This window comes from Fukomys damarensis, unplaced genomic scaffold, assembly GCF_012274545.1.
Source record: "Fukomys damarensis isolate Sample0158 unplaced genomic scaffold, DMR_v1.0_HiC HiC_scaffold_35, whole genome shotgun sequence".
Classification (NCBI taxonomy): domain Eukaryota; kingdom Metazoa; phylum Chordata; class Mammalia; order Rodentia; family Bathyergidae; genus Fukomys; species Fukomys damarensis.
Window position 1 is genome coordinate 10,336,179 of NW_022900947.1, and position 12,695 is coordinate 10,348,873.

At 47.9% G+C, this 12,695-nt stretch overlaps 1 protein-coding gene across 8 annotated transcripts in view; it reads right to left on the bottom strand.

The window, feature by feature from the left end:
• Nucleotides 1–12,695, bottom strand: part of Prom1 (prominin 1) — a 101,905-nt gene that overhangs the window by 88,186 nt on the left and 1,024 nt on the right. For 7 of the 8 annotated variants that reach the window (XM_010641879.3, XM_010641878.3, XM_010641874.3 and 4 more), the window contains exons 1-2: nucleotides 10,526–10,748; nucleotides 7,128–7,525 (exon numbers count right to left, since the gene is read on the bottom strand). In XM_010641879.3, coding sequence (XP_010640181.1) covers nucleotides 7,128–7,353 — 226 coding nt within the window. In that variant the 5' untranslated portion in view covers nucleotides 7,354–7,525; nucleotides 10,526–10,748. Of the gene's footprint in view, nucleotides 1–7,127; nucleotides 7,526–10,525; nucleotides 10,749–12,695 lie in introns of those variants that run through there. The other variant, XM_010641872.3, reaches the window with a different exon arrangement.

The following is a 12,695-nucleotide window of genomic DNA, read 5'->3' on the forward strand; positions in this document are numbered from 1 at the left end:
GAAGAGCTCTGAATGAATGACCAAAGACACTGTCCCATGGCTCTTGGAATTCCAAAGGTTCTAAGAGCCTCTTACCGGTCTGTGAATGAGGAGGTGGTATTGTACTAGGCTGCCTTTCTCCAAGTTTAGCTTTCGAAGGCTGAGGAACAGAAAAGGGCGATCTAAACTCCTAAGGCAGGGTAGTTCAGCAGGATGGCGAGCCGAGCCCATTACTGAGGATCCCCCTGGCCTAAGCAAACAGGTATTGGGAGCTAGAGCCCAAGAGGAGGGAAAAGAAGTGGAGGACCGAGAGCCAGTGGTATCAAAGTGGACGGAGGGCTCTGCCCCCAGGGGGAGGTGGGCACCACGCCTCACAGGTAACTCAGATCTAGATATCACACTAGATGACATTCTCAGGGTGTTTTGACTACTGATAAAGTAGGTGTTTTACATGGGCTTGGGGGCACATTTAGCGTAACCTCTCCTCAGAGGGGTGCTGCCTTTTTGAGGGTATAGGTGAGCATTCCCCAGCGGAATGACCACCCACCCCAGGCTACCATCTTACCATGTCTGGGGATCAACTCCTAGCAAAGGAACTGGGCTTGATGGGGCCAGTTGGCTGGGTCCCTGTAACTAGGACCTGAGCTGCCTGAGGTCTGAGTGACAGGGCGGCCTGAAACAGGCCGAGCAGATCTTCCAGTTACTGGTGTGGGGCGTTGGTATTACTGTGAGGGCAGTGTGGAAAACGGGATTCCCCCAACTGGCTTTGGGGGGTAGGGAAAACTGACTGGTTACCTCCTTTGAGGCCCACAGCAGCCGGGAATGCAGTGGTAATTCACCCCATAGGAGCTCGGGGTAGAGTAAGAGGCTCTTAAATCCCAAAGAAAAGTAATTTGCTGCCTGTGATGCCGAGTTACCTGAGACTGCTAAGGCCATGGGGTGCCCTTGTGCGGGGCCTCTGGGTGTTGTTCACTGACTACCACGGTGAAAATGACCTCCACCCTTCTGGGAGCCAGGGAAGTCTCTCCAGTGCCAAGGGTCTTTTTTATTTTTTTGAGACAGGATCTCACTAGGTAGCCCAGCCTGGCCTCAAACTAACTTGTGGCAACCCTCCTGCCTTAGCCTCCCTTGCCTGTATTCTGACACACGTGGCAAGGACTCAGTGGCTTTGGGGGTACTCTTTAGCCCACTATCCCAAATGCTTGAATTTAAAGTACCCGCACTTTCCTCCGTCACCTTGTGGGTACCCTGGCTCCCTTTCATGTTGTGGGCTTTGTTACAGACTTGGCTTATGAAGGCCAGCAGGACTTTAGAATAATTTTAGAGACTTTCAAAGAACTAAAAATCAGGCACCGGCCATTTAGCTCAGTGGGTCCACCACCTGCCTCGAAAGTTCAAGGTCCCGAGTTCGATCCTGATACCAAAAAAACAAAACAAAACAAAACAAAAACCTAAAAATCAGGCAAGGGCTTCTTTTCCCTTTTTGCTTTCTTCACTAAAATGGCTCAAATCTGGGCCTTCATTTAAGCCAAATTTATCCTAGCCACACAAAATAGAAAAAGGCTCTACACAATACCTGCATGGGGTAATCTACAATGCTCACTTTTAATGTACAAAAATTACTATTTTTCATACTAATGCATGATTATTGTATTATCTTTTTGTTGTTGTTGTTGTTGTTGTTGTTGTTGTTGTTGTTACTGGGGATTGAATTTGGGCCCTTGAGCTTGTGAGGCAGGTGGAGGAATCACTGAGCTAAATCTCTGGCCCTTGCACTTATCTTCTTAAAAAAAATTTTTTTTTGTTTTTTTTTTTTTGTTTTTTTGCTATTCTTTTCCTGTGAGTTTGATTTTAAACCAGTGGTTATTTTAAAAGCACCACAGTAAAATAAAAGGAAACCAGAGTAGCCGTGGACCATAGGAGACAGGATGGGTCTGAAAGCCAGGGTTTTCTCAGTCTGCGGCAGGCTGACGTGTGTCATGAACGCGTAATCTTTCCCACTTAGTTTTCCAGTCTATAGAGGACAGCATAATAAATGGAAATAACACCACAGCTACCTTCATCACCCAACTCCCAAAGTTGCTGGGAGAACTCAGTGACTAACACATAGCCAGCAAAGCAACCTTACCACAGACACTGGAGCAGCAGGAAATGGAGAAAGACATCACAGAAATGGGCACAGAAATGGAGAAAAACAAAGCCCTCAAGGACCACTCAGTAAATGAGCATCGTACTGAGCCAGCCTCCACAGCCTACTCTGCTACTGTGGCTCCTGCCATTGCGACACAGCCCCCTTGGCCCCGGAAGCAGTGAAACTGCTTCCAACAAGACCATCCAGTGTAGGAGGTGCTGCAGGAGCAGCAGCAAGGATATTTTAGGGATCCTTCCTGGGTCCACTCCCTACACCAGTCTTGGCACCAACTTTAGTCAACTCTTTCTCTCCCATAGTAAAATTAACCATCACTACAATGACAGGATGTTTCTGCGCTTCGGAAGCACAGTTTTAAACAGAGGCTTCACCTACGTCATCTGAAGAGGTCTGTGATGACGGTCACACGACACGGAGAGAAAAGAGGGCCTCGGAGTGGAAGGACTTGTCCAAGGGCACCCGGCAGGTAAGAGTGAGAGCAAAGATTTACATTAAGTTCTGCGGACAGAAAACGGATCCTGCACCCACTTCTTTACCACATTCTGCCTCCTCAGTTCTTCACTTTCCTCCTGGGCCACTGCCAGAGTCTCCTGTACCCTGTCCCACCTGCTGCCTTGTCCTCACTCTCCCGGAGCCCAGTTCTACTCACACCCTGGCTCCCGGCTCTCAGCCAGGGCACCCAGGAAGCAGGGACTTCTCCAGGGAATGCCGCCTGCCCTCCCGCTCACCAGGTCTGGCTCGCTCCAACCTCAGCGAGTTCCGCCTCACCCACCGTCAGGGGCTGAGCTCCTGTGTGGAAGCTGTGAGCTCCAGTATGATGGTGTTTGGGAGTAGACTGTGGGAGACAATTAGATTAGAAGAGGCACGCCAAACCGGATGTCAGGCCTCACTGGAAACCAAATCTGCCAGCACCTTGCTCCTAGCTTTCCAGCCTCCAGAAATAAATGTCTGTTGTTTTGGCCACCAGTCCAGGTATTCTGCAACCTGAAGGGCCAACAGACCTCGTATTGGAACCTTCATCTCTTCCACTCCTTAGACAACGCCTTCCTTCCACCTGGGAGGCCCTTTCTTCCATGTCCTTGGTCACCCAGCTTTTCTTTTTGAAAGAATGAGCCAAGCATACCAACAATTACTTCCAAGGTACGGTTTCTCTTCTCAGTGATCCTAAATCCATCACCCTGTCCCACTCCTGCAGCCCCAAGCCAGGCAGACGTCTGTAAAACACACACTCATCAAGTCCTCACATACATCCAGCCACCTCTCGAGGTTACCCATGTGCCTAGTCCAATCTAATCTGTTCTTTTAAGCCCAAGAAGTAGACCTTTGTCTTGTGTTTCTGCTCCACAGGCCTTTCCCTCTCTGATTCCTTCAGGATCCAACATGGGCTTCTCTTAGAGTTTCAAGTGCAAAACTTGGTACGGCAGTTGACTGGCTTGGGAGCTGTCAGGGGATTCACAGAGCACACTCTGGGTGTGTGTGACTGGGTCCTGGCAGCACGACCTTCAGGGGCTCTATGTGGTCCTCACCCCTTCTGCGAAGGCACTTGTTCTGCTGTTTCCTGGCCACTGTGAGCTACCTGTGCTCTCCCACACCCTTCCAATGTGATGTTTCTTTTGCTTCGGTACCTGGGATGGAACTTGGGTCCTTGTGCTTGCAAGGCAGGTGGCTGAACCGTTGAGCTTAATCCCTGGCCCCCGTAGTGATGTTTCTACCTTGGAGCCAGCCACAGAGTGAATATCTCTTGACCGAGAGCCAAATTAAATCTCTCCTCCTGTAAGTGGTGAGTATCGATTACCTTGTCCCAGGGAAGGGAAAGCTGACTGATACGTTTGGTTAAACCATTTTGGTTGGAAGCAGGACATAAAAGTGAAAGACCGCCCAGTCCAATGGCAAAAAAAAGAGGGAGTTCGGTGTCTTCCAGTCTTCAACCTCCTCTGGAACATGGCATTCAAAGCACCCCTACTCTTTTGAGTGAAAAATATACTCATGGGATAGTCATCCTGGAGTCGTCTGTTTTGGTTAATGTGTGAAACTAATTAAATGCTTACATAAGAAACAGGAATCCCTTTCTCTTTCTTCCTCTGTTTTTTGGGTCTTCACTTATGAAGATATCAAGCCATGATCCTATAAAATTCACTGGCCCAAAATGTAAAAATTCATGACTGCCCCATATGTGGTGTTTTGTTTGATGATCTTTGTTTTTTATTTATTTTTTTTCTTTTGGTACTGGAGATCGAACTCGGGACCTTGCATTTGGGAGGCAGGTGGTGGAACCACTGAGCTAAATCCCCAGCCCTGTTGTGTTTTGTTTATTGGTTTGTTTGTTTTCTTCCAGTACTGGGGATCAAACTCACGACCTTGTACTTATGAGGCAGGCACAAAAGGCACCACTGAGCTAAATTCTCGGCTAGGTGTCGTTTATATTATATGGCATCCAGGGCACACTGAGACTATTATAAAATTTGGCAACATAGGTCAAAGAATATAAAAAATGGGGTGGAAGAAAACCAAGACTCCTCAATGTCATCTGTTAAGTTCCACACTATATTCTTTAAGCAGGCCAATAGTTTTCTGCCCAAGCTGTGAGACTGACCTACTCCTGAAACTTCGGGGAATCTTCCATCCCAAGGTAATAAGTATTAATGAAACTCCAGGCACAAACCAGGCGGACACTCTCAGATCAATTTTGGATTTAAATTCTTGACATTTCCTTCTCAACTGACAATGCTTTTGTAGTTCAAAACCTTCCAAGCCGGGCGTGGTGGCGCACACCTGTAATCCCAGCACTCGGGAGGCTGAGGCAGGGGGATAGTTGTGAGTTCAAAACCAGCCTGGGCTACATAGCGAGTTCCAGGTCAGTCTCAACTAAAGAGTGAGACCCTGTCTCAAAAAACCAAAAAATACAAAAAAACAAAAAAACACCTTCCAATGCAAGTTTTGTATAAAGCTAAAGGATATCTTCTCACTTGGAATTTGAACTAAGACTTTAAATACTCCCCTCATAGTAAAGTTTGAGAAAGCCTTCCCATGAAATCTAGAGGGGTCAAAGTAAAACAACATATGGGAGGAGATTATGGGATTAATCATGCATTATATGCCTTAGACTCAGACAGGGAAGGTTCCAAATCTTACTGAAGAAGCCACTGTAAATCCATATTAAGAAACTGGATTCTTTGTTTTGTCTGTATCTAAATAAAGGAGCAGCAAAATCTAGAAAAAACTAGTAATTTATTTATTCAACAATACTTATATTAATTCTACAAATAAACTAAGAGATAGCTATTCAGAGCAGCGAATGTGTAGTCCGTGTTAATAAACTCAGCAGACTTTATTTTTCGTCTTTTGGATTTCAGCATTTAGTCTTTTGAGCAGTGATATAAACAGTAGATAGCATTGTTAGTTCAGGATTCTTGCCAGTGATAATAAGAACGCAGGCTGACTTACTTCTCTGGATTGACATTTAAACTAACAAAAAATGATAACTGTACTTCAACGATTTCTAACTGATCTAAGATAGAGGTAAAAAAAATTCAATAAAAATACGTTTTAATAAAACCCTCTAAACTTCCCTTGACACATAAGCAAGCAAGTAAAGCTTACTAAATACATGTTCTCTCTCTTTTTATGAATAATACTTGACCACACAAAGAAAATGATAAAAAGACTGCTGTGAATTTTTAAATCAATGATGGTATTCAGATCTCTGTAGTTTAAAGACAAGCCTATCCATTCATCTATGTAAGTTGTTGCCAAAATGTAGCTATTACAAATTGTGCTGCTATAACCCTGGGTGTGCCCCTGTGGTTATGTGCGACGCAGCACCCCTCTGCAGGAAAGAGGGATACACTTGAGTCACTCGTGGGTAAATGGATGCACCTTGAGGCCATAATACTAAGTGAAACAAATCAGACGCACAAGCTTAAGTATTGTATCGTTTCTCTTGTGGAAAACCCAAAGTACTGTATAAATAAAGAGTAAAATAAAAAATAATAAGGAGTAGAGAGATCTTTTTCAAATGGGAAGGGGAACAAGGAAAGGGGGGAAAGGGAGAGATAGAGAAAGGAATGGGAATGAAAAAAATGGAGAAAAGTGGAAACGGAGCTATTGCAAATGGGCAAGGGAGCAAGAGACGGACGGAGCAGGGAGGGACGTGGGAGGGATGAAAACAGAACTAAGGTGCGTCACTCACGTTACATGCACCAACCCCCACAGTGAAGGCATCGTTACGTACTGCAAATATACACTACTAAAAATCAAAATTAAAAAAGACAAGCTTTCTAGACTAAATCTAATACTGAGCTATTCAAACAGCCAGTCCGCCAAACCCTAGCAGATACGTCCCATGGAACATTTTCCTTTTCGTGGTCCTGTTCGGGGATCGCACACCTCAGAGGCCTTCTGGGTTCCAATGATTAGGAAATGAAGAGTGAGAAGGCCAAAGCGGGAAACATTCCTGTACATAAAGAATAACGGCGCCGCGCATCCAATTCTGGGAAGTGGCCATCCCTTCCTTCCCCACTCACAAGATCTTGAACCTAAGCAGTTAATAAGGCAAATGGGTTTAGTCAGGCCCATCGTCACCATGCCCAGCATCAAAATGACATCTTGTCGTGGACAGACAGACAGAAGGGTCAAGCACCAGCTTGACCAACAGATGCAAGGCACTTATTAATGTTTCATTCCACAGCTGAGAACTTGCACTTTCCCCCTTGGATTTCCCTTTGTTTGGTATGTGCTTTAGAGCATTCCATTGACTTAACCAAAACAAAACAAAGCAAAGGTAAAGAACGAAAACCAACAGAGCGACATAGTTGGATTCCTTTCCTCAGAATCACATTACTGCCACATGAATTAAGCTGGTACCCATCTTCTTAACTTTTCTGTCCCTGCGCAAATCAATCGCTTTGAACCTCGCCCTGTAAGAGCTCATATACATTCCATATGGATGGCGCTCTGTGGTGTGGAGGTGGTCTCGTCTGTTTCCACAGCTCACACGTACCTTCGGGGAAATTGTAGGGCTGGACCACGTGGACAAAGCTGCGTACCATTTGGAAGAGGACGGCGATGGGCCCGGCTGTGTAGGAGTCTGGGGTCTCGTATGTCATTGGAGGCAATTCATAATGCAGCTGCCCAGAGCTCTCTGTGGGTGCAGCCTGCTCCCCTGAGACGGAGTTCCAGCCCAGTGCCAGCAGCAGCAGCAGCAGGATGCCGAGTGTGAGGCCCATGGCTAGTGCGATCTCCCAGGCATGAGGTAGCTTCACCAGGGAACAAGAGCACCTTCCTGTGCAGGAAAGACCTGCTGGGCCGCGGGTTCTCTACCTCCTGGCGGGGCTGGTTTGCTTCTAGGGGTGCAGAAGAGCACTCTCCACAGGGGCTCATTCACTCCAGGCAGGGTCCCTGGTAGGGAGAGAAGGGACAGAAAGAGTCACTAATGCAGGTGACCTGCCTGCACCAGGAACTGCCCGGAAGAAGGGACCCCCAGCTTTAGAGGAAGCCCTTCCAGCTAATCCAGGTGAGGACACTCACAGCCTGCAGGGGAGGTGCCAGTGTAAAAGCTGATGCAGAGATCAGATCCAGACCCAGACCTCTGCTGGGATCTGAGAAACACTATGCAGTCTTGGAAATGAACATTCACTGAGCATGTACTATGTCCCAGGCACTGTCATGATTGTAAGGCATCACCCCACTTTACAGATCAATACATTGATAGAGGATTTTGCCCAAAGTCACAGGTGATTACTGGTGGGACCAGAATTTAGACCCAGTTGCTTGTCCTCAGAACTCAAGCCCTAAGCATGACTGTCCCTACAGTCAACCACTCAGGTTCTCATCAGGGCTCCGGGGACCACCATCAATGGGCCGCACGCTTATTTTTCTCCAAGTTTCTGATGTTCTCCTCAATCCGGAGACCTCTTGACTCTACTTTATATTCTACTTATTCCCTCCCTGACCTCATTTTGAATGCCCTCCCCCCAAACCACAAGGGCATGGCGTCAAGATCGGGGCCAAAGTGTTTAAGACACGTGACACTGGAGTCTGCCTTTCTCATGAAGTCACCAAATAATCCTGATGCAAGTGCCTGTGCCATTTTTGAGGATGAGCAAACTGGCAGAAAACCCCAAAGGTCAGGGGTGCAGGCTCTTCTTTCTCTGTTCTCTTGTTCTGCAACACACCGCTGCCTGTTTCCTAAGTTGCACACATACCCAGATTTCAAGATACACAAGGGTGCCCCTAAAAGACAAGGGGGTGAGGCTCAAGAAAGTGACACATTTTACAAGAGGCCAGAGGACCTACTATCAAGATTCCAAGTCAAAGAAAGTTCCAACTAAGAACTATAATTCCATGACTTGTTTGAGTAAAGATATAATTCATAGCAATTCCCCTACTTTCTAGTCTTTTACTTACTGAGTGTGTGGTGCTGGTGATGGAACCCAGGGCCTCACAAATGTTAGACATGTGCCCTACCCCTGAGCTATGCCCCCAGCCCTTGCCCTTCTAAGATCCTGTCGCCCTCCAATTACCTCTGCAGACAGCCACCAATAGAGTGTGACTCTAACGTCTCCCTTTAGCAAAACCATGAGTTGATTTTGCTCCAAGTGGTTCCTAGGACCAAGCTCATTCACCCCACACCTCAGGATCAGCACCACATCGCACACACAATGTGGACCACAACCCCAGGAATAGTTCCCAAAGGACTCTTTGTCAATGTCCCACAAGCACACAGGCCATGCCCACACCTTAGCCAGCTGCTTGCTGAAGGACAGGGCAAGGAGTTAAGCCTCTACCACAGCAGCTGCAGGATTAAAGGCTCAGTGGCTGAGAAAGGCTGGCTTCCTGGTAATGCCACCAACCATAACCAGAAAGAATGGTCTCAGGAGAGCTATGGATAAATTGCACACTCCCTCGGTGAAAATACAGATGGGAAGTCCCAGATGAAATGGACATTCTCACTCACCACTGCACCACCTCACACCAGCCACTGCCTTGGAAGGCAACTGGAATTTCAAGTTCAGGCTTCTTTACCTTCTTCCCCAAAATGTAGATGCCTCTTACGTTTTAAAGTACATTTCAATACTATGTTAAAATCTCACCAATTAAGAAAACACCAGACAACTGAAGAAAGTCAACTCAAAGAGGAGATTTCCAACTTGGTTTTCATGGCTGTTCCCAAAGGGAAGGTCTGGGTATTCACCTACTAAACCCCTAAATATTTAACGTTCCCATTGCTTGGACACAATTACCCATGCCCACAATTTAAAGAAGGAGAGATTTAATTTGGCTCACAGCTTCAAGGATTCAGTTCATGGTTGGCTGGCCCCAAGGCAGACACATCATGGTGGCAAGGCATCATGGAGTAAAGATGTTTACTTCATGGTAGCCGGAATACCGAGCCGGGAAACAGTGCCAGAAAGTAAGGGGTGAGGGACCAGATATAGATCCCAAATAAGGCCTAAAATTAGGCTCCATGACTCACCCTGACACACTCAGAAGTATGTCACACTCATCCCTCAGGTGGACCCCAAAGCCAATCATGCTGACATTGCACCCTACCAACCCCACTGGTTCTCAAGAGCCACTGAGAAGAAGCTCATGGAGTGCCCAACACTAAAGCTACCAGCATTTATGTGAGCATAAAATGAAGTGTTTGTGCCTCAAATGCAGATGACCAATACTAATTTTGTGGGGGGAGGCTTGATCTGCACTTTGAGGTGCAAGCTCCCCTGGCAATTAATTCAGAAGACTGCTGAAGTCTAACAACTGGAAAACTTGCCTGACCAATTCATGTCTCTTTCCAAGGACACTTCAGGCTTCCCTGACACATTTGCAGGACAGTAAAATAATGGATGTAAGGTAAAAAGCTCCCAAATGCCCTTATCATGTTGATTTGACCTGATCTATGTCAGCAGCTATGGGTGACCCTAACTTTCTCACCTATGTATCCCCAGGGCCTGGTACGCAGGAGACAATGCAGTAGTGTTGAGATAAAATAGGGCGGGAGGAGTAACAAAAATAGTCATTTTCTTTCAAAAAGCATTTGCCTGTAGTAGTCTCACAGTCTCTGGAAGAATGGGGCCTGTCCTGCCTATAGGATTGCTTGTGTCTGTCCCCTCTGACCCAGGCAACAGACAGCCTCTTCTCTGGATTCACCCATGGTCTCACTTCTCGGCCTTTTGGCTGAGATCAAGTGGATTCACCCATGGGAGTCACCTTCCCCTGAAACTTTGACTTTGGAAACTACTCTCTCGGGTAAATGCCTTAAACAGGTCCTAATCAATAAGCCCATCTTATTATCTTTCCTGCTTTTTAAGGTGTACATTCCCAGTTTTCACTCCAACTACACTGAATACAAGGGGAAAAAGGTCAGTTTTAAACAGAAGGTCAGTTTTAAACAGATACCTCCATGATTCTGAGCCTGGACTCCAGAGAACTGAATTTCAGCAAACATTGGTTTAAAAACAGGGCGACTGAGGCACTTCATTTCCTTTCTTCTTTAGATGGAACTTCTCAACATCTTCCTGTCGTAAAAGGGTTCCTGTGGTACATGTTTGTCTCCCACGATGTCTTTCTGGGAGGGATAGGCTGCCCAACTTCTGAACTCACCTTTGTGAGTCCTGCAGGAGGTGGCCCTGCCCCTCATTGTGAGGTCACTGAGCCACCCAGGTAAGTCCTGGGGTCGAGCCAAGCTCCACCAATCAGATGCTGTCTCCTGGATCTGCACCTGGCACACCCACTGACACAGATTCTGATTCACCCTGGCAATGGCAGTGGCAATGCCAACAGCCGAGGCCAGCTTCCACAGCAGCGGTCGAATCTCTGTGCCAACCAGGCAGCTCTTACATGTCCCAGGTTCCAGGTCCTGGGTAGCCAGCCTTCCTGCCCCTTCCCCAAGCCACCCACTACCCATCCTTCCAGGAAGTGCTACAATCACCCAGAGACGCCTTATACAGTTTCTAACACAGTATTCAATGCCAAAAGTCGTGCTTGTCTCCTTAAAAACTCATTTCCTCAGCGAGGCATGGTGGTGAATGCCTGTAATCCCAACACTCGGGAGGCTGAGAGGCAAGAGGATCACTGTGAGTTCAAGACCAGCCTGGGCTACATAGTGAGTGCCAGGTCAGTCTCAACTACACAGTGAGACCCTGTCTCAAAAAAACAACAAAAACAAAACAAAACAAAAAAACTCATTTCCTTCACATTTCAAACAATACCAACAACACCATACCTGGTTTAAGGTTTTATTTTTCAACCCATCCTTTATTGCACTCGTTTGTGTCACTGTACTAGAACACAGAGAAATAGTCCAGGAAGGATATTATAAGGAAATTCATTTTTTTTTAAAAAAAGTTTGTAACATATTAAGGAAAGCAAAATTGGGCAGAGGGGAACTGCTAAACACACTGCAGCCCAAAGTTCTGAGGCGGGCAGGGTCTCCAGTCCCACTTGTTAACTCTGTGACAATGACAGCTTCTTCTTCCATTTTGCCATCTCTACCTCAAAGCCAGGGTTCTGAGCAGGGGCTGGCTGGTTAGGGGAACTACCAGGTAAAACAGCCAATGATTCCACCCTGTCCCTAGGCTCATCCTGAAGGAGAAAACAGCTCCCTGTGTATTGAAAAAGTAAACTCACAAGTGTGAGAGGGAAAATTAGCAAAGTCACCAAGTTAAATTATATGAATCTGCCAATATCCAAAACTCCGAAGGAAAAAAAAAAAATCATATGGTTCAACCCAACTCACTGCCGCAGAGTCCGGAGTGTGTTGGAGTAGAGGGGACCTTCAAGGGCCCCAATCGTGCGCTTGCTTAACAACGGTCTGCAGCCAGCATGCACTAAAGCCCGGTAAACCTTTCTGTGGCCGGCGGCACCTGGGGAAGATCGATCACCGCCTCGGGCTCCCGGGACAAGCGGTCTCTGCAGGAAACTTGGGGAGCCTGCTTACCGGCCTTTCCCCCAGTGCACCGCCAGACCGTGCCCCTCCGGCCCTCCTCCCTCCCGGGCAGGAGCCTGTCGCGACCTGCGGGACACAAAAGAACAGGCGGCTGGGCGGGCTGGCGCGGGAAGCCTGGATCCTCGGGAATCCTCCCCCGCCTGGGGGAGGGGGTTGCTGGAGCAATTTAGCCACTTCCCCTCCGCCGCTGGAGTAGAGCACCAACTGGGGCACTCCAGCCAGAGAGATAGGGACCTGGAGCTCTGCTCCCGCCTCGCCACTCCGACCAGCTCTAGGGGAAACTGACCCCGAGCCCCAACTTTTCCAGGAAGAGCCGCGAAGCTCTTGTCTGCCCACGTTTCCTTTTGTTGTAGGGTCGGCGCGTCCTCACCCAGCGCGCCTGGGGAAACCTGACTCCCCATCCTGGCCACGCTGGAACTCTCTGGGCTGGACAACCAGGAGGGCCGCAGAGGGAGCGGGGGTCCTTCCAGCCAGGGGTGCGCGTGCTCTCCCGCCGCCGCGGGCAGTTTCCCTTTGCGCCCCCAGATCCCCCTCCTGCGAGGTCGGTTGCACTGCGCGCTCCGCTCAGCAGACCACAAGGTTGGCTCTGGGCGGACTCAGCCCCGGTCGCTCGGCGCCCTG